This window comes from Gorilla gorilla, chromosome 21, assembly GCF_029281585.2.
Source record: "Gorilla gorilla gorilla isolate KB3781 chromosome 21, NHGRI_mGorGor1-v2.1_pri, whole genome shotgun sequence".
In the NCBI taxonomy this organism is placed as follows: domain Eukaryota; kingdom Metazoa; phylum Chordata; class Mammalia; order Primates; family Hominidae; genus Gorilla; species Gorilla gorilla.
Window position 1 is genome coordinate 11,389,407 of NC_073245.2, and position 24,426 is coordinate 11,413,832.

The 24,426-nt window shown below is 44.7% G+C and overlaps 1 protein-coding gene across 4 annotated transcripts; it reads right to left on the bottom strand.

Moving 5' to 3' along the window:
- Positions 1-3,182: 3,182 nt before the first annotated feature.
- On the bottom strand, positions 3,183-23,876 carry SIRPB2 (signal regulatory protein beta 2). Of its 4 annotated transcripts, XR_008674360.2 has the most exons (7): positions 23,676-23,818; positions 12,140-12,505; positions 10,706-11,047; positions 9,777-9,842; positions 5,145-6,311; positions 4,248-4,421; positions 3,183-3,566 (listed from the first exon to the last, which is right to left on the bottom strand). XR_008674360.2 is itself a non-coding variant. In XM_004061673.5 (5 exons), exons 1-5 carry the CDS (start codon positions 23,758-23,760, stop codon positions 8,606-8,608), a joined length of 1,029 nt encoding a protein of 342 aa, XP_004061721.3. In that variant the 5' UTR covers positions 23,761-23,821; the 3' UTR covers positions 6,365-8,605. The 4 variants fall into 4 exon arrangements, 2 of the variants coding, with proteins under 2 accessions (XP_004061721.3, XP_018872372.2); XR_010132293.1 differs by having other exon boundaries at positions 4,248-6,311; positions 23,676-23,876; XM_004061673.5 differs by lacking the exons at positions 3,183-3,566; positions 4,248-4,421; positions 5,145-6,311 and adding an exon at positions 6,365-8,775 and having other exon boundaries at positions 23,676-23,821.
- Between the last annotated feature and the right edge of the window lie 550 nt (positions 23,877-24,426).

Consider the following 24,426-nt stretch of genomic DNA (forward strand, 5'->3'; position numbering starts at 1 on the left):
CTTTCTTTGGGCCTGTGCTCCAAGGCCACTTTCTTAGGCACAATCCTGTCTTCTGGGTCCTCAGCTTCTTTGCCCTCTTGCCTCTTGCAAGAGGTACAGTAAGTTCCTCTTTGGAGAGGAACTTACTTGTTCAGCCTACTTGCTCTTTGTTCTCTATTTTCAAAGCCTAACTTCCTTGTTCTTTGTACCTCCTTACCCCTAGTTACGGTAAACAACTTTCCCGCGGGTCCTAATCTATAACTCACATCTGTTCCCTTGGATACCCTCGCTACAATTGCCATTCCCGCGGAAACTCTTCTTCCTGCCGAAACCGCTTGCCCTACCACTGTAGCCCACATTTCTGCTCCATTTGAACTAGCCAATCGGGATTAGCTTAGATTGTGCAGTCCAGCCCCAGCCAATGGGAACAGGACACAGAAGCAGAGACTAACCGCATTAGGGATAAAAACCCCTTCTCTCTTTTGTTCGGTGTGCTTTCCTGAAGACCAGATGTGCGAGTGGCACCCTTCTGCAGAAGTAAATTGGCTTTGCTGAGAAATCTTTTGTTTGAGTGCTGGTTTTCCTTGCGACTTCGAGCTTTAATTTCCAACACCACCGTGGGACACTCTTCCCTTCCTCTTCCTCTGTCGGCCCCTGCTCATTCTTCGGCTCTCAGTTCAGGTGTCCCTTTCTCAAGGAGACCTTGAGAAGGTGCCCAGGCTTAGTCAAAACCCCTCTTAATCAGGTTATGAACAGCACAAAGTCCGGTCTTCCCTCAATTGACACAGTAGTTGCTTTCCTGGAAAATTTGGTGTCTTATTAACACTGTGCAAGAAATCCTTTAAGTTTATATGACAAACGAGTTAGGGCTTGGGTTAGGTTATTAGGAGCATGGTTGCAGCCACAATAGGCCCTGGCAGGAGGCATGGGAGGAGGGTCCTTTCTTTGTGGTGTGAGACTCTCCTTTCTATTGCAAGGCCACCCAGCACCAGCCCCGGTCCCTAGGCCTTACCCCTTTCATCATTGTGTCAACTCGAAATGCACCCCGACTTTCCAGGAAGTCCAAGAAGCTAGAGGCTCACTCTGGACCTCACGATTGGCAACCAGTAAGGTCTTTCTACCCTGGAAACTGACAACGACTAACCCCAGCTTAAAGATCTGCAGGCGATCAGCTCCTCAAGGTCCAGTTCCCTGGCTGGTATTGGAGTCATTGAAACTCATTGTCACCCCCCTCTTCATTTTTGTGCCATCAGGGAAAGCTCTTTGTTCGGCCAGAGGGTCCCTGAGCCCTCTTCTAGAGGCCTTGAGGGCATCCTTTCCCAGAACACTACCTGGCAGCTAGTGTTTACTGAGCACTTACTATGCCCCTAGACACTCTACAAAGAGCCTTAGATACACTAACTCATGCACCCTATGAAGTGAGTTCTATTGTTATCATTTCCATTTTGCAGATGGGGAAACCTAGACTTCTAAAGAGTTTTGAATCCAGGTATTGCACAGCTCCTGAGTCTGCTTCTAACCACTACACCATACTGTCTCTCCTTAGACTGCAGGACTGTGCTGGTCACTTCCTATGGCTGCTTTCTGGAGGCAGCTCCAGATGACCCAACTGGAGTTTAAGGCAGGGGATGTGAGGGCATGAACTTGAAACTACATTTACATAACACTTATCTAAGTGTCCTTAACAAAACTAGAGAAGGAGGTGCTGAAGGCTCAGCTTTAGCTCCACTCTCCTATGTCCAACCACACCGCCCCCCAACCTCCAGCCCCATCCCACCCAAGCCCCATCCCCAAATTCTACCACCACTACCACCTCCAGCCTCACCTCTACCTCACAGATCTGCCACCAGCACCTGACCCACCCCGCCCCACTTTCCCTTCTAACTCCACCCTCAGTACTAAATGCACCCCACCCTCCAAAGCCCACTTTCACTCCATTTCACCCCCAGCCCCCTCCGGGCTCATCTCCATCTTCCTTCCCACTCCAGTCTCACCCCAGCCCCTCCCTTCAATCCTGTCTTCCACCACCTCCCTGCCCCACCCCAGCCTTCCTTTGGCACCCCCTCTGCTGTGTCCTCACTGGTGGTGACTTCACTTTGGGCAGGAGCTGTGTGTACCCAGGACTGGTGTCTCCTCTGACCCCCTACTCCAGTCCCCTAAGCGCTAGACCCTCTATAGCTTAGGGGCCCAGGGGAGCTGCTAGGTGGAGCAAATGATTGATTTCTCAACTGACATTCAGACCTTCCAGAGGCCCCTATACATGGAAGCTGCCGGTACCACTCACCCTTCTCTACTACCTCAGCCTCAGCACTGCCTTCTTCTACCACCCTTCTTCACAAAAGGTGACAGAGCGAGACTCTGTCTCAAAAAATAATAATAATAATAACAACACTACCACTGCCTCAGCAAAGTTGGGACTATTTGTCTCTCTTTTCACAGCATCTTCAACTAATGACAATAATAATAAAATAACAGTACTGCCAGCCGGTGTATGGAAAAATGCTTGGTTGCATTAGTCAGCAGTGAGAACCAATGAAAACTGCAATGAGATTCCCTTTTGCCTTATCCAACTGGTAAAACATTTACAAGTCTGACTGTTAGAGTAGGCAGATAGCCAGAAATAAGCAGGCAAGGGAGCATTTGGGAAAAGAAGTCCTGGAGACTCCATTCACTGACAGTCAGCGCCACCCACTGGCAGCCAGCAAAAAGACAATGGCTACACTGGCAACTTCTGGTCTTGTGGTTGGGCTCCTCTGGCCCTAAAGGGGACTTACGAGGCCTTACCCAGAGATAACCGTGGTAGGGACTTTCCCACTGACGAGCATGTGCACTCCTCTAGTAACTCGCCCTACAGTAGCCTTTTGCTCATTATAATAACAAGCCGGGCACAGTGGCTCATGCCTGTAATCCCAGCACTTTGAGTGGCCGAGGTGGGCGGATGACGAAGTCAGGAGTTTGAGATCAGCCTGGCCAATATGGTGAAACCCCGTCTCTACTAAAAAAATAGAAAAATTAGCCAGGCATGGTGGTGCGTGCCTGTAGTCCCAGCTACTCAGGAAGCTGAGGCAGGAGAATCGCTGGAACCTGGAAGGCAGAGACTGCAGTGAACCGAGATCACACCACTGCACTCCAGCCTAGGTGACAGAGCGAGACTCTGTCTCAAAAAATAATAATAATAACAACAAAACACACTCTTGAGTGGAGATTTTAAATGCTAATGAGACAGGCAATGTGTTTACTAGCGCGTACAAACACAGAACATTCACAGCCAAGGGGACCACCTAAAACATGATTGTAAGTGACACTCCCTCATGCCCCTTCACGAATAATCATGTAAGATTCTCATAAAGAGGGTCTCCCGGCACCAGCTGCTGCTGGCTCGTTCTTTCAGAGTGTACTGTCTCTTTAAATAAACACTGCTACTGCTGTTTTTTGCCTGATGCTCTTTTCCAGCCAGGTCAGCCCACTCCTTTCTAGGAACGTACTTTATCTTTCTTCAATAAACTCTGCTACTTCACCTTTGCTGTGTGTCTCCTGGCTGAAATCTTTCTTCCAAGCAGACAAGAACTGAAGATGCCCGCACTTCCCTGTAATGTGACCATAGGAAATATTGGCATAAGCATGAAACAACAGGAATTTTCCTGTGTCTAGCAGCAGTATATGTTGGCTTAATGGCATTGGGGCATGATTTGGCCAATCTAGTGGAGTTGAAGAAGCACAGAACCTGTATAACCCTCCGGTTCTACTTGTGGGTGTGTGCACTTGTGCATGCATCAGGAGACACAATGAAACTGTCTCTGTTTGGGATAGCGAGAAACTGGAACAACTAAGGTCTCCATCCATCAACAGAAATCACAAATGTAATATGTTAATACAATGGAATACTATACAGTTCTGAAGATGAATGAATTAGAGTTACAGGTAACCAACCTGGATATAACTCAAATGTTGAGTCAAAAAGCAAGGTTGAGAATGATCTGTGTAGCAAAGTGCCATTAATCAGTGCCATTTAGATAGAATTTAGAAATGTGCTTGACTAGGCCTGGCACTCCCCACTTTCTCAGGCCAATGACATGTAGCTGCTCTCTGGGCAGTGTGTCTTGTGGAGAGGACAGACTATTCTTGACCTGGCTGGCACCTCCTCTCACCCCACCCCGATACCGCCACCCCAATACTGCAGCAGGGCTGCCATCCTTGGGTTGTCAGGTTATAGGAAGCTCCTGTCAAATGGTGTTTGCTTCTTTTCTTCCTCCAGCTCTAGGTCTTACCTGCAGCGGGAGATGGAGGGTCCTCGAGCCCGAGGAGAGTGGCGTGAATAGGCCCGTCTCTCACAGGGAGCAGTCACAGAGTCTGGGACTTTGGCAGCCTTGATGGGGGTTCCTTGGGGCAGGAAGAGCATGGGACAAGAACCATGGGAAGGGAAGGAAAGAGCTAAAGAAGAGCTGCAGGAAGGAGAAAACAGAAGGGGAGGGAGAGAAACAGATGCCCTGATTCAGGGATCTTGGAGTGTAGCCACTGACATCCAGGCATCAGATCTGAAGGCCCAGGCAGGACATGTAATAGTGGCCTGTTGGCCCTTAGTGGGGGCTGTGGCATGCCCCCTGCTCTGTCTTTGGTGGGTCATCTCACCTGTGCAATGCCTGGGGCCCCAAAGCAGCAGAAGGGCTGGGCTGAGGAGTTCTGTCTCCCATCCATTCCCCACCCTTTCTATCTGTGGTCAGCAGGTTTCCTAGAGTCCCTAAGAAGGGCCTTAAATTGTTCATCTTTTGTTATATTTGTCTTCTTTAGTGGACTTGCCTCCACCTTGCTCCCCTGCCATGTCCCTATAAGTCCTTGGACCCAAGCAGGGCCAAGTTTCTATAGGATTTTCCAACTGAGTCTGTGGTGAGTAGGGTCATCTGGCATCTGAAGTTGCCCGATAAGGGGCCCAGGCACTGTAGGCTGCCATGCTCCTTGTCATGGGGAGGATAGTGACTACAGTTTATAGTTAGAATTGCATAACAGTAGCCTAATGAAATAATGTAACTATAATAATTATTTAGGGCTTCTTATGTGCCAGGTGCTGCACATATACCAATGCATTTTAGCCTCAAAACTACCTAATAAGGGAGGCACGCATGTTATTACCAGTTTATAGACAAGGAAACTGAGAGAAACAAACTCACCCAAGAGATAAGTAGGAGAACTGGAATTTGAACCTGCACAGCCAGATTCAAATTCAAACCTGCACAGTCAGATGAAGACTGTGTGCTTCATCTCTGCCATGTATGTAGTTCAGGCGTTTACGGGGTCTAATACAGGCCAGGCATTCTGCTTGGTGTTTGCTGTTCTTGTGCCAAGTCAAGCACGCTCCTGCCTCAGGACCTTTGCATTCGCTGTTCCTTGTACTTTTCAGCTCTTCCCCTGGGTATCTGCAGGGCTCTCTTCCTCACCTCCTTCAGGTGTCTGCTCAAATGTCACTTTATCAGGAGGCCTCTTCTGTCCACCCTGCATAAAATAGTGTCACTTCCCCTTTGCTCTGGCAACTTCCTTCCCCCTCCTCCTGCGTTGTGAAGGCCCTCAGCACTCAGTATAGTGGGGCCTGTTACTCACCTCGGGTTACTTGCTCATTGTCTGTCTTCTCTCAGGAGGAGGTAAGCTCTGAGAGAGCAGACTTCTGTTTCATTCTCAGCACACTGATTAGGGCCTGACACAGAGTCAGCTTTCAACCACGTTTCAGGATTGAATGAGGGTGGCTACAATAGTGGACCATTAGGTTCCTGTCCCCAGGGAGCTCAAATTCTAGTGGGGACAACTAACAACCATCAAGGAAGCAGACACACAAACACACACGCACACACAGACACGCACACACACGTGCACATGCAGGCACACACAGGCACAGACACACACATGCACACATGCACACACACCCACATAGGTGCACACACACATGCATGCGCGCTCACACACACACACCACACACACGTTTTCAGGTAGCAGTAACTACTATGAAGAAAACTTAAGTGGCAAGCAGGAATGAGAGTGATGGAGGTGCTTTTTTGGATAGAGTGGTCCAGAGAGGCCTCTTGAAGGTAAGAGTTAAGCAGAGACTTGAATGAATCAGGGAGCTTTGTGTGGTCAAAGCCCAGAGGGGTGCTGGAGCAGAGTCAGCTTACAGGATCTGGGGAGATGAGGTCAGAGGGGGCGGCAGGGACCAGCTCATGCAGGGCCCTACAGGGCTAGGGGGCTTGCAGGGGCAGGTGGGACCCACCTCCAGTTAGTGGAGAACCACCTCCATGCTTTCCTGCTGTTTCAGCTTCCCGTGGCCGCTGTAACAGATCACTGCAAACCTGATAATTTAAAACAACAGAAATTTATTTTCTCATATTTCTGAAGTCCCGAAGTCTGAAATCAAGGTATTGGCAGGGCCACACTTCCTCCGGAGGCTCCAGGGGGAGAATTTCTTCCTTGATTCTTCCAGCTTCTGGTGGCTGCTGGCATTCCTTAACCTGTGGTCACATAGCTCCAAACTCTGCCTCTGTGGTCACATTGCTTTCTCTTCTACATCGAAGATCCTCCCGTGTCTTTCTTGTAAGGATACTTAACATCTCTTTTAGGGTTCACTTAGATAATCCAGGGTAAACCCCCACCCCCATCTCAAGATTCTTAATTTAATCACACCTGCATAGTCTTGTTTTCTTTTTTCTTTTTCTTTTTACTTTTGCCATACAAGGTAACAGTCACAGGTTCTAGAGATTAGGACATGGATGTCTTTGGGGTGGGGGTTAGTATGCAGCCTACCTTCCCTACCCTCTCTAATGTCTGGTAATTCAATAATTTATTCCATTCTCAGACTAAATTACTGTTTTCTCTGGCTTAGTTCAAGCTGTTTTTCTGTTTGTGGTAATGAAAAACATCTAGACTCATCTACTCCCCACTATAGTGAGTGCTAATAAATGTTTGCCTGGAAAGAGAACAGGGAATTTACATGTATCGAGTGCACGCAGTGCACACAGCACATAGTAGGCCCTCAGTAAATGCAGAATTGAATTGGTTCTTTTTTTTTTTTGAGACGGAGTTTTGCTCTTGTTGCCCAGGTTGGAGTGCAATGGCGCGATCTCAGCTCACCGCAGCCTCTGCCTCCCAGTTCAAGCAGTTCTCCTGCCCCATCCTCCCAAGTAGCTGGGATTACAGGTACACACCACCACGCCTGGCTAATTTTTTGTATTTTTAGTAGAGACGAGGTTTCACCATGTTAGCCAGGCTGGTCTCAAACTCCTGAACTCAGGTGATCCACCCACCTCGGCCTCCCAAAGTGCTGGGATTACATGCATAAGCCACCGTGCCTGGTCTTGAATTGGTTCTTACACAATGCAGAGAAGTCCACATTAGTATCCTGGATGTTCTGTGATGGGAAGGGACTCTGATTAGTCACTGAGGGTGCACAGGGAGGAGGCAGAGGCCTCAGGGTTAAAGGCAGGTGTGTCTGACTCCTGGGCATGCACACTCTTCCCCATGTCAGGGCTTCTCAGTCCACTAGATGGTGGTAGCACCCGCCAGGTTGTGCCAACCCAAAACATCTCTAGACATTGCCAAAAGTCCAGTGGGGGCAAAATCACTCATCTTGGGAACTACTGCCCCACATCATGCTGCCCCAGGGGAGGTGATAGTGGGAAGAAGTGCTGGCTAGCTAGCTGGGCATTGAACTCAGGTGTCCCACAGGGCAGGTGAGAGGCTGTCTGTATGCTGCTGTGGTGGAGATAACTGGTTATCCCCTGATATCTGCCATCTGGTTTCTCTAGTGAAAACTTGCAGCTGGGAGCATTGCTGCCAGAAATAAAGACTACATCTCCCAGTGTTTCTTGCAGCTAGGTGTGACCATGTGACCACATTCCAGCCAAGTAGAGATAAGTGAGGTGGCCAAGTTCCTGACTGTGCACTTAAAGGGGAGGGTCCTGCTCGCCTTTCCTGCCTTCTTTTCCAGTCTGGCTGCCTAGAAGGTGGACCTGGTACCAATGAGATCAGTGAATCCTGGGTCTCAATACCAGGGAGTCTCTGTATTGCTTGGCCTGCTGATGGTCAACTTTCTGGTTGATTTCCACTGGTTTAAGCCACTGTTATTTAAGAGCTTTGTTATAGTTGCTGAACCTGCATTCTAATATTACACCTGCCCAAGCCAGCCATGAGAGGGATGGAAGGAAGGCAGGAAGGAGTGGGGAGAGAGGTGTAGATGGAGGGGCACAGATGGTCTGGCTGGTTGAGCTCAGAGATTCTTACAGACATCTCCTGGGAAGAAGACTCTGAGTTGGATGTTGGAGGCCAAGAAGGATGTAGTGAGGTGGGGAAAGGGGCAGGGCACACCAGAAAGGGCTGCAGCAGGGGCAAGGGTGTTGAGGAGAGACTGAGCCAGGGACTGAAAAGCAAGGAGGTCTTGAACAGGCCAAAAAGAGAAAGGGAGACATTTTAGAGGGAAGCCCGGGGCAAAGAAGGGAATTTCACTAGGTGGACCAAAAGCAGATGTAGGGATCTAGGAGTTTGTCATGAGGCCTGGGGGCACCTAGAGTCTGGGACTGGAGGTAGGGAAATGGTTGAGGAGCCCTGGCTCCTCTCCAACTCAGAGGGTCCTCACTCTGGGGCTGACCCCTCACTCTTGACCCTTGCTCCATGCTAAGGTGTTCATGGCTCCTGCTGGGCCTGTGGTCTTGATATCTTCTTGCCCAGGGCTCCTCCGAGAGGTAGCCAGGGCCAGTAGGAGTGCAGCCAAGGTAATTGCCTTCAGCCCCAGGACCACAGGTGCGAACACAACCAGGAGGCCTGGGAGGCACAGGAGAGAGCTCAGGTGGGACCCGTGGTGAGGGCCCCACAGCCCACGCCTCAGTGCTGCCCATGGGCAAGGTCACATCCTGCTGCTGTATAACCTCTGGAGCTGTATCCTTTCTACATTGAAAGAGGAGATCAAAGACCACCCTACCCTCTGCCCTGGGCCCAGAGAACGGTTGCCCAATATTCTACCTGCATCTGTAATCATCTCAGTCACATCCCTAACCTCTGCTATTCCTAATTGCCTAAAGCAATCCTCAAGGTAATCCTACAGTGTAGGATAGTGATCCAATTTTTATAGATAAGGAGACAGACCCAGAGTGGGGAAATGATTTTCTCAGGGCCACATGTGTTAAAGAAGTCACGGGACCCAGGCCGTCTGGCCCCCATGAATGGCAGGAGCAGGGCCGAGCATCAGGAAGGCAAATCTGACCACGTCTATCACAAGCTCCCACCAGATACTGAGAGTCCTCGAATGTTAACATGAGATGTGCTAGGCACAGTTCTGGACACTTGGCATGTGTGATCTCCTTGAGTGCACACACAACCCCATGAAGTAGGGTCTCTGATTCTTGTCCCCTCCCCCCTAGTTCATAGAGTCAGATACCAGACTCAAGGGGCAAGAACCTGCCCATTACACTAGGAAGGGGCTCCGTCCAGGAGGCTTAGCTACAAAGCCATGTTCTCCAGTGTCGCTGTGCACAGCCTCACAGTGTGTCCCTACACTCAGAATCACAGGGAGCTCACCACCTCTCAAACAACATTTCCCACTAAACACTTACATGGCCCTGGCTATGAGAAAGTTCGTTATAGCTGAGCTGTTATAACATGGTTCTCTGGGGTCCTAGTTCTGCAGTTGAGATGAAGTCCTGGGAGCATTCTTGGTGGCAGGTTAGCCCCAGGAGTCTGGGACTGCTCCCTTCCCATGACCAAGCCATTCATGGCCCCCTTGCCTGTAGGGGACTCATTGACTCCACTGAGGTAGGTACACTCACCTGTTGGAGACATCTCAGTTGCAGGTTCACTGGTGAATTCTGCCTCTTTGGAAGAGGTAGATTTTGCTGCAAGGGAGAGAGGCTTTGTCATGCTTCCCTTTATCTTTATCTCCCACCACTTCCTAAGTCCCAGGAGCTGGGATCTCTGGGATGAGTCTGCCAGTTTCTATGTGGGTGCGGGCTAGAAGTCAAACCCTGCAGCTATGAAGGACAAAGTTAGACTTTCTACTGGAGCACGTTTAGGGTATGGACATGTCTAATTCATTGCAGTGTCTCCAGTACTTAGCATAGTGCAGGACGCTCAACAGTCATGTAGTAGATGTTTGTTGAATTATTATTGTTACTATTATTTTTTGAGATGGAGTTTTTGCTCTTGTTGCCCAGGCTGGAGTACAAGGGTGCGATCTTGGCTCACTGCAACCTCCGCCTCCCAGGTTCAAGAGACTCTCCTGCCTCAGCCTTCCAAATATCTGGGATTACAGGCATGCACCACCACGCCTGACTAATTTTGTATTTTTATTAGAGACGGGGTTTCACCGTGTTGGTCAGGCTGGTCTTGAACTCTTGACTCAGGTGATCCACCTGCCTTGGCCTCCCAAAGTGCTGGGATTACAAGAGTGAACTACGGTGCCTGGCCAATGTTTGTTGAATTATTAATGATCTATACAGAGTTCTGTGGAAACCAGAATGGGGAGAAATTAACTCTGCTTGAGAGGAGGAGAAGGTTTTACAGAGGAAGGGCCATTTGTGCTGGGCCTTGAAGGATGAGTAGGAGTTTTCAGAGAAAAGGAGAAAGCATTTCAGGTAGAGGGAAAAACTTATGTAAAGACATGGAGGCTGTGAAGAACTGGCTTGTTCGGGACATGTAGAAAAATTCCTGTTGAATACCTGCTCCGCTCTCCCGACAAGTCCAAAACCAATTGTCTCACCTTTCACTTTCAGCCTGGTGCCCTGTCCAGACAGGTATTGCCTGTTGGGTTTCCTCTGAAACTTTACACAGTAATAGGTGCCTGCATCCTCACTGGAGACGTTTTGCAGAAGAATGCTGAAGTCATTGTTGGAGGCCTGCACCGCTGTCGCCTTGGGGTGGGAGATGCCTCCAAAGTTGTAAATGGCCTCCCGGCTCAGACCAGCTCCCTGGAACCACCTGATGGGTCCGGGGGGACCATCTCCAAGCACTGTGCAGTTCAGAAAGACAGTGTCTCCAGTGGTCCCCAACACCAATTCCTGGGGCTGGATGATCCACAGGTCTGGTTCAGGGTCCCCAGCTCCTGAAGCCAAAGAGGAGGTCCTTGTTGAATTCCCTCTCCTCTTCCATCATTCACTCATTTCCTCCCTGGTGTTTTCCCTCCCTTCCTTCTTTCCAGATTTCTTCACTCAGCCACTCCCTCCTGCTTTCTTTATTACTCACCAGTTGACTCATTCAGTAAAAAAGCTCTGAGTACCTACTACATACCAATGGTAGGATTGGGGAACATGAAACTCAGGAAGACACAAGTGCCCGGCCCTGAAGCCATTCTCTGTCTTCCAGTGGAGATGGTCAAAAAATTGCCCAGAGGTGGAAACCCAGAAGACGGCAGGACTACAGAGGAGGCACCATCATAGCTTGGAAGAAGCCAGTGAAGCCTTCCTGAATCTGGCATCAAGTTAAAATGAACTCCCACGTACAGATACTCTCCATGTCACCAGTTTATGGGGTGTTTCCACAAGCATCCATTCTATTTAATCACCTGAATGACCCTTGAAGTACAAATTGTTTTGCCTGTTTTTCAAGCAAAGCACTTGAGGCATGTAGAGCCAGGGTAACTGACTTAAGAAGGAACTACTATTCAATGACAGGCCCAGGATTTGGGTATTCAGGTCACCATAGGTGGACTTACAGATGCCATGATTGAGTACTTGGGGAGTGTGGTAGATGACATGAGCAGCCTCAGGTTTTGACTCTGTGCTTGTAATAGGGTACATCCACGCTCTTACCTTTGGTGCATGGTGGAAGACTATTCTTCCTTGTCCCTTCACTTGGAGCTGAGCCATGTGACTTGCTTTAGTCAGTGGGCTGTTAGCAGACATAATGTGAGTAGATGCTTGAGGTGTACTTGAAGAGTTGGGACTGGGCTTCTGCTTCTGCCATCTTTATGAGAAAACATGCCCCACGTAGTTGCTACCTCTCCAGCCTGGGCTCTGGCATGAGATATGAGGAGTGGAACCACCCAGCCACATGTAAATGTGCATGTAGAGATACAAATATGTATTGTTGTATGCCACTGAAATTTTGTGTGATACAGCATGATACAGTGGATAAAGGTGACTGTGCAGGGAAACAGACTGGAGCAAATGTGTGGTCTGCAGGGCCTGATCCTTACCCTTCACAAGCACTGAGGTGCCTTCATCCGATTTCATTTCTGAGTGTTCACTCAAACCATCAAACCTCACACAGTGGTAGGTTCCAGTGTGCTCCTTGGTGACATTGTGGATATAGATGGAATAATCGCAATTCAGTGGTTCTGATGTCCGTTGGATCATGGGCATTACCCCAGGGAAGGAGCCACGTTTAAAGTTATAAATTTCCTGTTGGTCCTGAGTGCTCACCTTCACCCATTTTATCATACCATCAGTGCAGGAGCCGACCACCATACACCTCAGTAGAAGTGTCTCGCCTTCTGCCACCAGCATGGGGCCCTCGGGCTGTAGCACCTGCCAGTCATTCCTGCTGCTCTGCCCAGAGGCATCTACAAAAGAGGAAGAAAGACCTTGCACTGGGCAGGAAGGACTTGGAGCCCTAAATGACAAGCTTAAAACAATCAAACCATTATCTGGCCAAGAACAATGGCCCAGGATAAGACAGGAGTGTCATTAGACAGGGAAGGGAAAGAGGGGATGAGATGGCTGGCTGCAAAGAGAGAACTGAGCTATGCAATGGCAAACCTACAAACAATAAATAACACTCAAGTGCTCACCATGTGCTGGGCCCTGCATGCATTATGTCACTTATTCTTCACAATGCTTCTGTAAGGTAAATGGCATCATTCCCATTTTTTGACAGAGGAAACTGAGGGTCTGGAAAGGTTAGGCAGCTGTCCCAGGATCATCGGCTAGGATTGTGTCTCCCAAATGCACATGTTGGTGTCCTAACCTCCAGTACCTCAGAATGTGACGTATTTGGAGATAGGGTCTTTAAGGAGGTAATTCAGTTAAAATGAGGTCATTGGGGTTGGGCCTTAATCTCATCCAACTTGTGTCCTTATAAGGAGAGGAAATTTAAACATACACATGCAGGGGGAAGACCATGTGAAGATACAGGGAGAAGGCGGCCGTCTATAGGCTGAGGAGAGGGGCCTCAGACAAACCAGCCCTGCAGACATCTTGATCTCAGTTTCCAGCCTCCAGAATTGTGAGAAATTACATTTATATTGTTCAAGCCACCCAGGCCATGCTACTTTGTTATGGAAGCTCTGGCACACTCATGCATCACTCAGTAAGAGAGTGACAGGCTTGATTCAAGCCCTCTCAACCTGTTTCTGGAGCTCTGACTATTAATCTTCAAATGCCACCCTTCAGAGACATAGGTTTGTGTGTTGCAGGGTTCAGTGTAAATACCCTTTCTGCCTCATGTGAATTATCAGCAGACTGCAGTTCGTGTCAATGTGTTATGAAGTGAGTCTATTTTGAAGATAGGTTGAACTGTTGAGTTTATCCTCAAAGTGGATACAGAGAAAGAGGGCTGAGGCCTCCCATGGATGTTCTGGGTTACAAACATCATCACATGTACTCCTTCTAAGAATTCTGTGAGGTAGATGCTGTTATAATCTCAATTTTAAAAACTTCTCCATTTATTATTTATTTATTTTTTAATTTTTTTTGTAGTTATGGGGTCTCACTATGGTGCCCAGGCTGGTCTCAAACTCCTGTGCTCAAGTGATTCCTTCCCCTTGGCTTCCCAAAGTGCTGGGATTACAGGTGTGAGCCACCATGCCCAGCCTATAATCTCCATTTTCGAGATGAGAAAGAAAACGAATGCTCACAGTGGTAAAGAAACATGAGGTGAACCATGCATTCAGTAGATATTGTGTCCAGGATTTGAACTCAGATCAGGTGACTTAAGATTCTGCTCAACTCAAGGTCAGCAGCTTTGTACCCTGAATTTCCTTTTGGTCTGTATTCCCTTCAGCCTTTGTGAATAGCTCAGTCTCACTCCACACATTTGTTTGCAGTATATCATGGTGTTTCTCAGTTGTGAATGAGGCAAGGAGAGTAAGAAGGTGAAGCAAACATTTCCTTCTAAGAGGGTCTAGGAAAGACTTACGGAATTCTAAATTCTATTTCTACCTATCTTCAGCTAGGCATGTGCTGTTAACCACCAAGAATAACTTTCTCACAATTGTGACCAAGTGATAACCGCATGTTGAATCCTAGGGATTGCTTTTGTCCTTGATGTCCTTAGTTCCAAGAAATTCAGCGACATCCACTCTCAAACATTATTTGAGCCAGTCAGATCTGCTATCACTGATCCTTCCTGTTTTTTTCCCTGGTCTCAGGGAATTTCCTCACACACACGTACAGGACTGTGCCCATCACTCAGCACAGGGCTAAGAATGGTGCCTGTTCCCACCAGCCAAACTGGTAAAACCCATGATTGTCAGGGCACTGGGGAAACTCCACAGAAGAGAGATGCAGCCCAGAAAGAAGCGTTCTGGTCCACCCAACAAATCTTAAAAGCAAGGCCCCAAACTGATTTAAAAAAAAAAATAACATTCTATTGTGAGGCTTCTAACACATGTATATGTAGAAGTTATGACATCAATAGAATAAAGACTGGGAGTGGAGAAATGTGAGTTTACTACTGTAAGTTTCTTTTTTTTCTGGTATCCATCACCTGAGTATTTATTATTTCTATGTGTTGGGTACATTTCAGGTCCTCTTTCCTAGCTGTTCTGGAAAAACAATACATTGTTGTGAATTATAGTCCCCCTACTCTGCTATCAAACATTAAAATTTATTCCTTTTACCTAACTGTGTGTTTGTACCCATTCACCAACCTCACTCTTAATCCCTCTCCCTGAGACTCATCACCTTTCCTAGTCTTTGGTATCCATCATTATACTTTCTACTTCCGTGAGATCATTTTTAGCACCTGCATAGTTGTCTTTCTGTGTCTGGCTCACTCCTTCCCTCCTTTCCTCGTTCCTTCCTTCCTTTCTTCCTTTCTTCCTTCCTTCCTTCCTCTCTCTCTTTCTCCTTCCCTTCTTCCCTCCCTCCCTCCCTTCCTTCTTTCCTTCTTTTTGGAGTGCAATGGCACTATCTCGGCTCACTGCAACCTCCGCCTCCCAGGTTCAAGCAGTTCTCCCACCTCAGCCTCCTGAGTACGGCTTACTTCACTTAACATAATAACATAATAATCTCCAGTTCCATCTGTGTTGCTGTGAATGACTACATGATTTCATTATTTTTTTTCATGGTTGAATAGTATTCCATCGTGGGTGTGCTTGGGGACACTATATATATGTATTTTTTTTTTATCAATTCATCCATTGATTGACGCTTAGATTGATTCCATACATTTGCAATTGTGAATATTGCTGCAATAAACGTAGAAATGCATGCACTCCTTTGATATACTGATTCCTTTTCCTGTAGATAAATACCTGTTCTAGGATTGCTGGATCATATGGCAGCTCTATTTTTAGATTTTTGAGAAATCTCCATACTGTTTTCCATAGTGGCTGTGCTAATTTACATTCCCACCAATAGCGTATAAGAGTTCCCTTCTCTCCTCATCCTCATCATTTTTTTTTTTTTTTTGAGAGGGAGTCTTGCTCTGTCACCCAGGCTGGAGTGCAGTGGCACCATCTCAGCTCACTGCAACCTCCGCCTCCTGGGGTCAAGTGATTCTCCTGCCTCAGCCTCCTGAGTAGCTGGGATTACAGGCACATGACACTACACTTGGCTAATGTTTGTATTTTTAGTAGGGACAGAATTTCACCATGTTGGTCAGGCTGGTCTCGAACCCCTGACCTCAGGTGATCTGCCCGCCTCAGCCTCCCAAAGTGCTGGGATTACAGGCACGAGCCACAGCACCTGGCCTTTTTTTGGGTCTTTTTAACAACAGCCATTCTAACTGGGATAAGATGATATCTCATTATGGTTTTGATTTGCATTTCCCTGATGAGTGATGTCGAGCATATTTTTTCATATACCTCTAGGCCATTTGTATGTCTTCTTTGGGAAATGTTTATTCATTCCTTTCCTTTGCTCATTTTTAATTAGATTATTTATTTGTTTGTTTGCTTTTTTAACTGTTGAATTGTTTGAGTTCCTTGTATATTCCAGATATTAGTCCCTTGTCAAATGGGTACTTTGTGAATATTATCTCTCATTCAGGAGGTTGTCTCTTCACTCTTTTGATTATTTTTCTGCAGTGCAGAAGCTTTTTAGTTGAATATTGTCCCATTTGTCTTTTTTTTTTTTTGCCTTTGTTGCCTGTCTTTCAAAGTCTTAGCCACAAAACCTTTGCCTAGAGCAATGTCTTGGAGTGTTTTCTGATTTCTTTGTATTGTTTTTCAGAATTATCTTGTATCTTACTGATCTTCCTTAGTATCAATATTTTGTGTTCTTTTTCTGGGATTTTGTAAATTTCTTCTTGATTGGGATGTGTATTGGTATAATAGACCAATGGCATAGAATAGAAAACACAGAAATAAATCCATGTATTTACAGCCAATTGATTTTTGGCAAAGGTATCAAGAATACACATTCAATAAATGGTGCTGGAAAAACTGGATATCCATATGCAGAAGAATAAAGGTAGACTGCTATTTCTCACCATATACCAAAATCAACTAAAGATGAATTAAAGATCTAACTGTAGGACCTAAAACTATAAAAACTACTAGGAGAAAACAGGGAAGGGACTCCAGGACACTGGTATAGGTAAAGATTTTATGACTAAGACCTCAAAAGGGTCAGGCAACTAAGACAAAAATAGACAAATGGGACTATATTAAACTAAAAAGCTTCTTCATAACAAAAGCAACTATCAACACAGTGAAGAGACAAACTCTTGAATGAGAGAAAATATTTGCAAAGTACTCACCTGACAGGGGACTAATCTAATATCCAAAATATACAGGAAACTCAAACAACTCAACAGTTAAAAAAATCTCATTAAAAAGTGGGCAAAGGACATGAATCAACATCTCTCAAAAGAAGACATACAAATGGCCAACAGGCACATGAAAAAATGCTCAACATTACTAATCATCGGGGAAATGCAAATCAAAACCACAATGAGATATCATCTTACCCCCGTTGGAACGACTGTTAAAAAGGCAACAATAAAAAAAAAACAAAATAAATAAACAAACCACCACAAATATATGCTGGTAAGGTTGCAAAGAAAAGGAAACTTTATACATGGTTGGTGGGAATGTAAATTAGTACAGCCACTATGAAAAACAGTATGGAGATTTCTCAACAAACTAAAAATAGAAATGCCATATCACCCAGCAATACCACTACTGGATGGCCAGTATGGAATACTATTTGGCTATAAAGACAAATGAAATTCTGTCATTTGTAGCAACATGAATGAAGGTGGAGTTCATTATGTTAAGTGAAATAAGCCAGGCACAGAAAGACAAACATCACATGTTTCCACTCATACGTGGAAGCTAAAAAAATTGATCTCATGAAAGTAGAGGGTAGAATGATACCAGATGTGGGGAAAAGTGAGTGTAGGGAGAGGGGCATGAGAGAGATTTGTTAATGGGTACAAACACACAGTTAGATAGAAGGAATAAGATTCTGCCATTTGATATCAGAGTATGGTAACTGTAGTTAACAACAATGTATTGTACATTTCAAAATAGCTTGAAGAGAGGACTTAAAATGTTCCTAACACAGATAAATGAAAAACACATGAGGTGATGGATATCCTAAATACCTTGACTCATTTATTACACAACCTATGCATGTAACAAAGTATTACATGAACCCCATAAATATGTACAAATGTTATGTATCGATTAAAAAAGAAAAATTGGAAAATATTTTGAACTGAAGGAAAATGAAAACATAATATAAAAATTTGCGGGATCCTGTTAAAGCAAGGGGAAATTTTTAGTATTAAATGCCTATATTTGGAAAGAAGAAAGGACTCAAATAAATTACCCACTTTCCACCTTAAGAAACTAGAAAAAAAGGCCAATAAACTAAACCCAAAGTAGTGAAAGAAAGGAAATCAAGCTGGAAATGAAACTTAATACAGTAGAACACACACACACACAACACACACACACACACACACACACACAGAAAAAAATCAATGAGAAGAAGAAAATCTTTGAGAAGATCACTAAAACTGATAAATCTCTAGTCAGATTGAACAGAGGGGACACACACAGAAAGAACCTAAATTATTAAAATAAGGAATAAGTTTGGTGATACTACTACAGATTTTACTCTTATTAATAGAATAATAAAAGAATATTATGGAAAACTTCAAGTTATATATATTTGACAAATTAGGTAACATGAACAAATTCCTTGAAAAAGATACACTGCCAAAGCTTTCTCAAGAAGAAAAAGACAACCTGGTTAGCCCTATTATCTATTAAAAAGTTCAATCTGTTATTAAAAATCTTCCCAGAAATAAAGCTCCAATCCAAGAAAGTTTCATTTGTGAATTTTCCATATCTTTTTTCTTTTCTTTTCTTTTTTTTTTTTTTGAGACAGGGCCTCACTCTGTCACCCAGGCTGGAATATGGTGGCGTGATCTCAGCTCACTCCAGCCTCTGCCTCCCAGGTTCAAGCGATTCTCCTGCCTCAGCCTCCTGAGTAGCTGTGATTACAGGCATGCACCACCATGCCCGGCTAATTTTTATATTTTTGGTAGAGGCAGGGTTTCGCCATGTTAGCCAGGCTGGTCTTGAACTCCTGGCCTCAAGTGATCCGCCTGCCTCAGCCTCCCAAACTGCTGGGATTACAGGCATGAGTCACCATGCCCAGCCAAATTTTCCATATCTTTAAGAAAGAAATAATACCAATTTTATACAAATACTTTTAGAAAATTGAAAAAAGGAGCATACTTTTCTAATTATTCTATGAGTCCCAGTGTTATCTTGAAACCGAAGCCTTTTCCTTACGAGAAAGGAAAACCAATATCTCTTATGAACATAGATAAAAAATTTTACACAAAATTTTAGTAAACCAAATTCAGCAATCAGCAATATTTAGAAAGTATAATACATTATAATCAAATTGAGCTTATCCCTGGAATATAAAGTTGGTTTAACATTCAAAAATCAATCAATGTAATTTACCATATTACTAAACTAACACACTCACACACGCATATACATGCACTCATATAATCATCTCAACAGATGCAGAAAAAGCAGTTTTCAAACTTGAACCTGCATTCCTAATAATAACTCTCAGCAAACTAGGAAGACAAGGAAGGTTTTTCAAGTTGATAAGGGGCACCTGTGAAAACCCTACAACAACTCTATCAAGCTTAGTGGTGCAAAAATGAATGTTTACCCTGCAGATCAGGAACTAGACAAAGATGCCTGTTTTTACTATTTCTATTCAATTTTGTAGGATAGGTACTAACCGTGCAAAAAGGTAGTAGGAAATAAAAGACATCCAGATTTGAAAGAAAAAAGAAAACTGTCTTTATGTGCAGATGACATAATTAAAATTTAAATGAAAATTTCTTAAAAAGGCTACTAGACCTAATAAATGAGCTTAGCAAGCTGGGCAATAAAAGATCAATGTACAAAATTATATGTATTACTATATACTAGCAATAAACCACTTGAAATTGGAATTTTAAAATTTCCAGTCATCAATGTTATAAAAATAGAAAACATTTAGCCAAAAATGTAAAGGAACTGCAAACTGAAAACTTATAAGACATTGCTAAGATAAAAAAAATCAAGCCTAAATAAATAGAGAGGTACACACTGTTCATATGTTGGAAGATTCAATATTGCTTAGATGTCAATTCTTCTCAAGTTGATATATAAACTCAATGCCATTCCCATTCAAATCCTAGCAGGCTTCACTTCAGCATTGATAAACTAAATCTAAAATTTATAGAATAGCCAAAACCATTTGAAAAAGAATAAAGTTAGAAAACTAATACCACCTGCTTTCAAGACTTAGATAATGTTACAGTAATCAAGACAATGTGGTATTGCACAAAGATAGATAAACATACCAGTGGAACTGAAGAGAGAGTCTAGAAATAGTCCATGCAAATAGAGGCAACTGATTTTTTAAAAAGAGATGAGGTCTCGCTATGTTTTCCAGGCTGGAGTGCAGTGCTATTTTGGGTGTGATCGTCATAGTACACTGCAGCCTCAAACTGCTAGTTTCAAGCAATCCTCCTGAGTAGCTAGGAGTACAGGTGCATGCCATGGCTCCTAACTATAATTATTTGATATTTGACAAAGGTGCAAAGACAATTCAATGGAGAATGGGGAGTTTTTTCAACAATGGTGCATGAACCATTGGAAATACATGTGCAAACAAATGAACTTTGGTTTATATCTCAAACTATATAAAAATGAACTCAAAATAGATCATATAACTAAACATAAAATGTTAAACGATACAACTTCTAGCTGCAAACATGGAAAAAAAACTTTGTAACTTTGGATTAGGCAAAGATTTCTTAGATGTAACACCAAAATCATGATCCATTAAAGACAAACTGATGAATTGGACTTCATAAAAATTAAGAACTCCTGCTGTTCGGAAAACACTTGTAAAAGAATAAAAAGACAAGTCACAGAGTAGGAGAAAAATCTTTGCAAAGCATATATCTGGCAAAATATTTGTATCCATAATATATAACGAACTCTCAAAACTCAATAATAAGAAACACTTAAAAAATGAGAGTCGAATAGACACTTCACCAAAAAGGATGCATGATGTAAAAAATGTTCAGCATCATTACATATTAGGGAGTTAAAATCACAGTGAGAGGTTGGTAATCCTAGGACTTCGGGAGGCTGAGGCAGGCGGATCACTGGATCCCAGGAGTTCAAGACCAGCCTGGGCAATGTGGTGAAATTTTGTCTCTACCAAAACAAAAAAACTAACCAACGAACCAGACAACCACAAAAATTAGCTGGGTGTAGTGATGTGCGCTTGTAGTCACAGTTATTTGGTAGGCTAAGGTGGGAGGATCGCTTGAGCCAGGGAGATGGAGGTTGCAGTGAGCTGAGATCAAGCCATTGCACTCCAGCCTGGGCAACAGAGTGAGACCCTGTCTCCAAAAAAAAATCACAGTAAGATATTACTATGTACCCATTAGAATGACTAAAATTAAAAAGATTGACCATAATAAGTGTTGGTGAGGAAGTGTAGGAACTGCCATCCTCCTACATTGCTGATGAGAATGTGAAATGGTACAACTCCTTTGAAAAACACTTTGGCAGTGTCTGAAAAAGTTAAACGTATGGCAACCATATGATCCATTTTATTCTCATATATTTCCCTAAGAGAAATGAAAGTATATATCCACACAAAGACTTGTACATGAATATTCATAGATGCTTTATTTATAATAGCCCTAAACTGCAAACAACCCAAATGTCTGTCTACAGGTGAATGGGAAAGGGTTTATCCATACAATGGATAGACATGAGAAGAAATGAACTATTGACATATGCAACAACATGAATGAATCTCAAAATAATTATGCGGAGTAAAAGAAGCCAGCCAAAAAGGAGTATAACTTTGTGATCCTTATTATATACAATTCTAGAAAACGCAAACTATAGTGACAGAATACAGATCCATGGTTGTTTTGGAGACAAGGAGGAGTGGCAAGGACGAATCACAAGGAAACTTTTGGGCGCTGGATACGTTCATGATGCTGATTTTGGTGATGATTTCACAAGTGTGAAATACACCCAGCACTTACAAAAAAAACTTATCAAATTGTGTACTTTACATATGTACGGTTTAATGTATGTCAGTTACACTTCAATAGAGCTGTTAAAAATAAATTATTTGTAAAGATGAAGCCTGCGTGTGTGAGGAGAAAGAAGCAGTGGAGGAGAGGAAGAAGGAAGCACTCAGAAAGTCTTATCTCAGCTAGGGGTGAGTCTGGGGAAGTGAACACCAGGGAAGAAGCTGGAGCCTGGACCCAGTCCTGGTGCCCACACCCCTTCCCTCCCTCTCCCCTTCTGAGTCCCCTTCTGTGTCGTCACTTGGGCTTTAGGAGGTGTCCTAGTGCCTCTGCCTTGTCAGTGGAGCTGGACCTTCTCATCTATTTTCCATCTGCATCCTCTGCCTTTCATGGTTCCTGTACGGGGCTCCCTTTAAAAGCCTTATAGAAAACGTGTTAGCCCCAGTCTCCTCTACTACAAAATAGGGGCACTCATATTTTTCTCTGGGGCTGCTGTGAGTATTAAATAGAAAAGTGGTGAGGCTCAATCCTGGGGCAGCTACGTAATTTGTGAGGCCAAGTGCAAAATGGGAATGCAGGTCCCTTGTTCAAAAACTATTGAGCAACACAGCAGAGCATTAAACCAAGCATGGGGCCCTTCTAAGCAGGAGGCTCTGTGCCACTATATAGAGGGCACACCCATGAACCAGCCCTGACTCAGCTTGAGATGCAGCTGGACTCAAACCTTCCAACTGACTGGTTTAAGCAACTTCTCTTATTTTCCATCTATTCTATTGCAACCATCATTGGGAATATTTTTTATTCTGAGTAGTTTAGATTTCTGATTTCCTAGTCTAGTGCCTAAAACATAGCAGACACTCAAAAGTACCTGTGGAATGAGACCTAGCAATTATGATTCACATCTTAGAATTGAGGAAATCAGCTCAGAGAATTGAAGTGGTGTCTTGAGTCATATGGCCAATGAGTAAGGGAGCACCTAGGTCCGACCCCACACCTGGGTTCTGCCAGGATCTCTCCTGGGGATGGCCACCCTGGAGGACCAAAGATGTCGTGGACAGAATCTAGATTTCAGTAAAGCCTGGAGCAGAGGCCCAGATGGGCAGGAGATGGAATGAGCCCACTGAGAGCCAAGTATTCCTGCCTGGTAGATCAGAGAGTTCTGGACTCAGAGGCTGAGCTATATATTCAGGGGTCTCAAGACTCTGGAGCTAAGCTGGCCTGCCCCTGAGTTAGAGGAAACATGGGAATGATAATAATAATTGCCAAGAGTTATCAAATCTTTGTTATGCCAGGCACTTATGGGTATTATCTTGTTAAATTCTCCTAAGAAAGTCCCAAGGTGGTTCCTATTTTTAGCTCCATTTTACAGTTGGAAAAACTGAGGCTCAGAAAGAAATTACTTAAACTGGTTAGTGGTGAGGTTTGAGCCTACTGCGTCTTAAGCTGAGCCAGGGCTGGTTCATGGCTGTTCCATCTATATAGTTGCACAGGGCCCTGTGCTTAGAAGGATCCCATGCTTGGTTTAATGCTCTGCTGTGTTGCTCAATACTTTTTGAACAAAAGACCGCAGTTTTCATTTTGCAGTGGGTCTCATAAACTATGCAGCCGGCCCAGGGCTAAGCCTCACCACTTTTCTATTTAATACTCACAGTAGCCCTAGAGAAAGGTCCCATGAGCGTCCCTGTTTTGTAGAAGAGGCTCCTGGGGCTAAAAGAGCTGCAGCATCTGACGTGGGCATAGGAGCAATCAAGCTGGAAGCCAGTGGGAGTGAGCGCAGAGCCTGGGAGCTTATCACTTCACTACGCTGCTTCTTGGGACACTGGGTGTGCTCTCTGCCGGAGTCAGGCAAATTTTCAGTGGACCCCTCTTTACTCTATCTTCATGGGGTCAAGCTTCTCCAGGCATGGCAGAGCACTTAGTGCCCCTCTAGGGACTGACCAGCTGGGGGTGGAGCCTGTTCTGTCCTAGACCCCACTTACCTGAGGGGACAAGGACCAGTGCCAGCAGCAGGAAGCAGGGAGGCAAGTGGGCCAGGCAGGTGGGGGCCGACATCGTGGAGCACATGGCATCTTCTGTGGTCCCCAAGACTTGGGGCTCCTCTGCTCTTTTGTGAGTGTTGGAGTCTGAGGCGGGGCCCGTGGACAAGGCAGTTTCTGCGTCTCTTGGCCACAGCTGCTTGGGGAAGTGTTTTCATTGCAGCAACACCAGGCTGTTGGTGCAATAGGAAGGAGCCCGGTCAAAGGGTTTCCTGCTTTTGTGTCTGGGCTGTGATTCCTGTAGTCACTGTGCTAAAACCTTGATGACCGCTTGCCATAGGCTCCATCCTAGGTGCCCGGGAGGGAGGTGGGCACTGAGGTCATAGGATGCGCTCCAGAATCAGGTGGAATTTGAAGCAAACATTGGATCTTCCTCTTCTTGGCTGTGCAAGATTTCAAAGTCACTTCCCATTTCTGAGCCTTTTGTTTCTTCATTTGCAGCGTAGGAACGACAGCAATCCCCTCCTCAGAACAGTTTTGGTAAGATTATGAGAAATAATGTGAGGGCACAGAACAATGTAAATGCTAAACATATTAACCATTATTATTCATGATGTGCAGAAAATAGAGGAGGTGACATTGCTTAAGAAGAAGGATTTATTATAAAGCAAGCCCCATGGGGGCCTCCTTTTAGCACTGCAGGGAGGGTACAGGCCTAATTCCTAAAAGTATAATCATGTGTAACTCTCTCAGC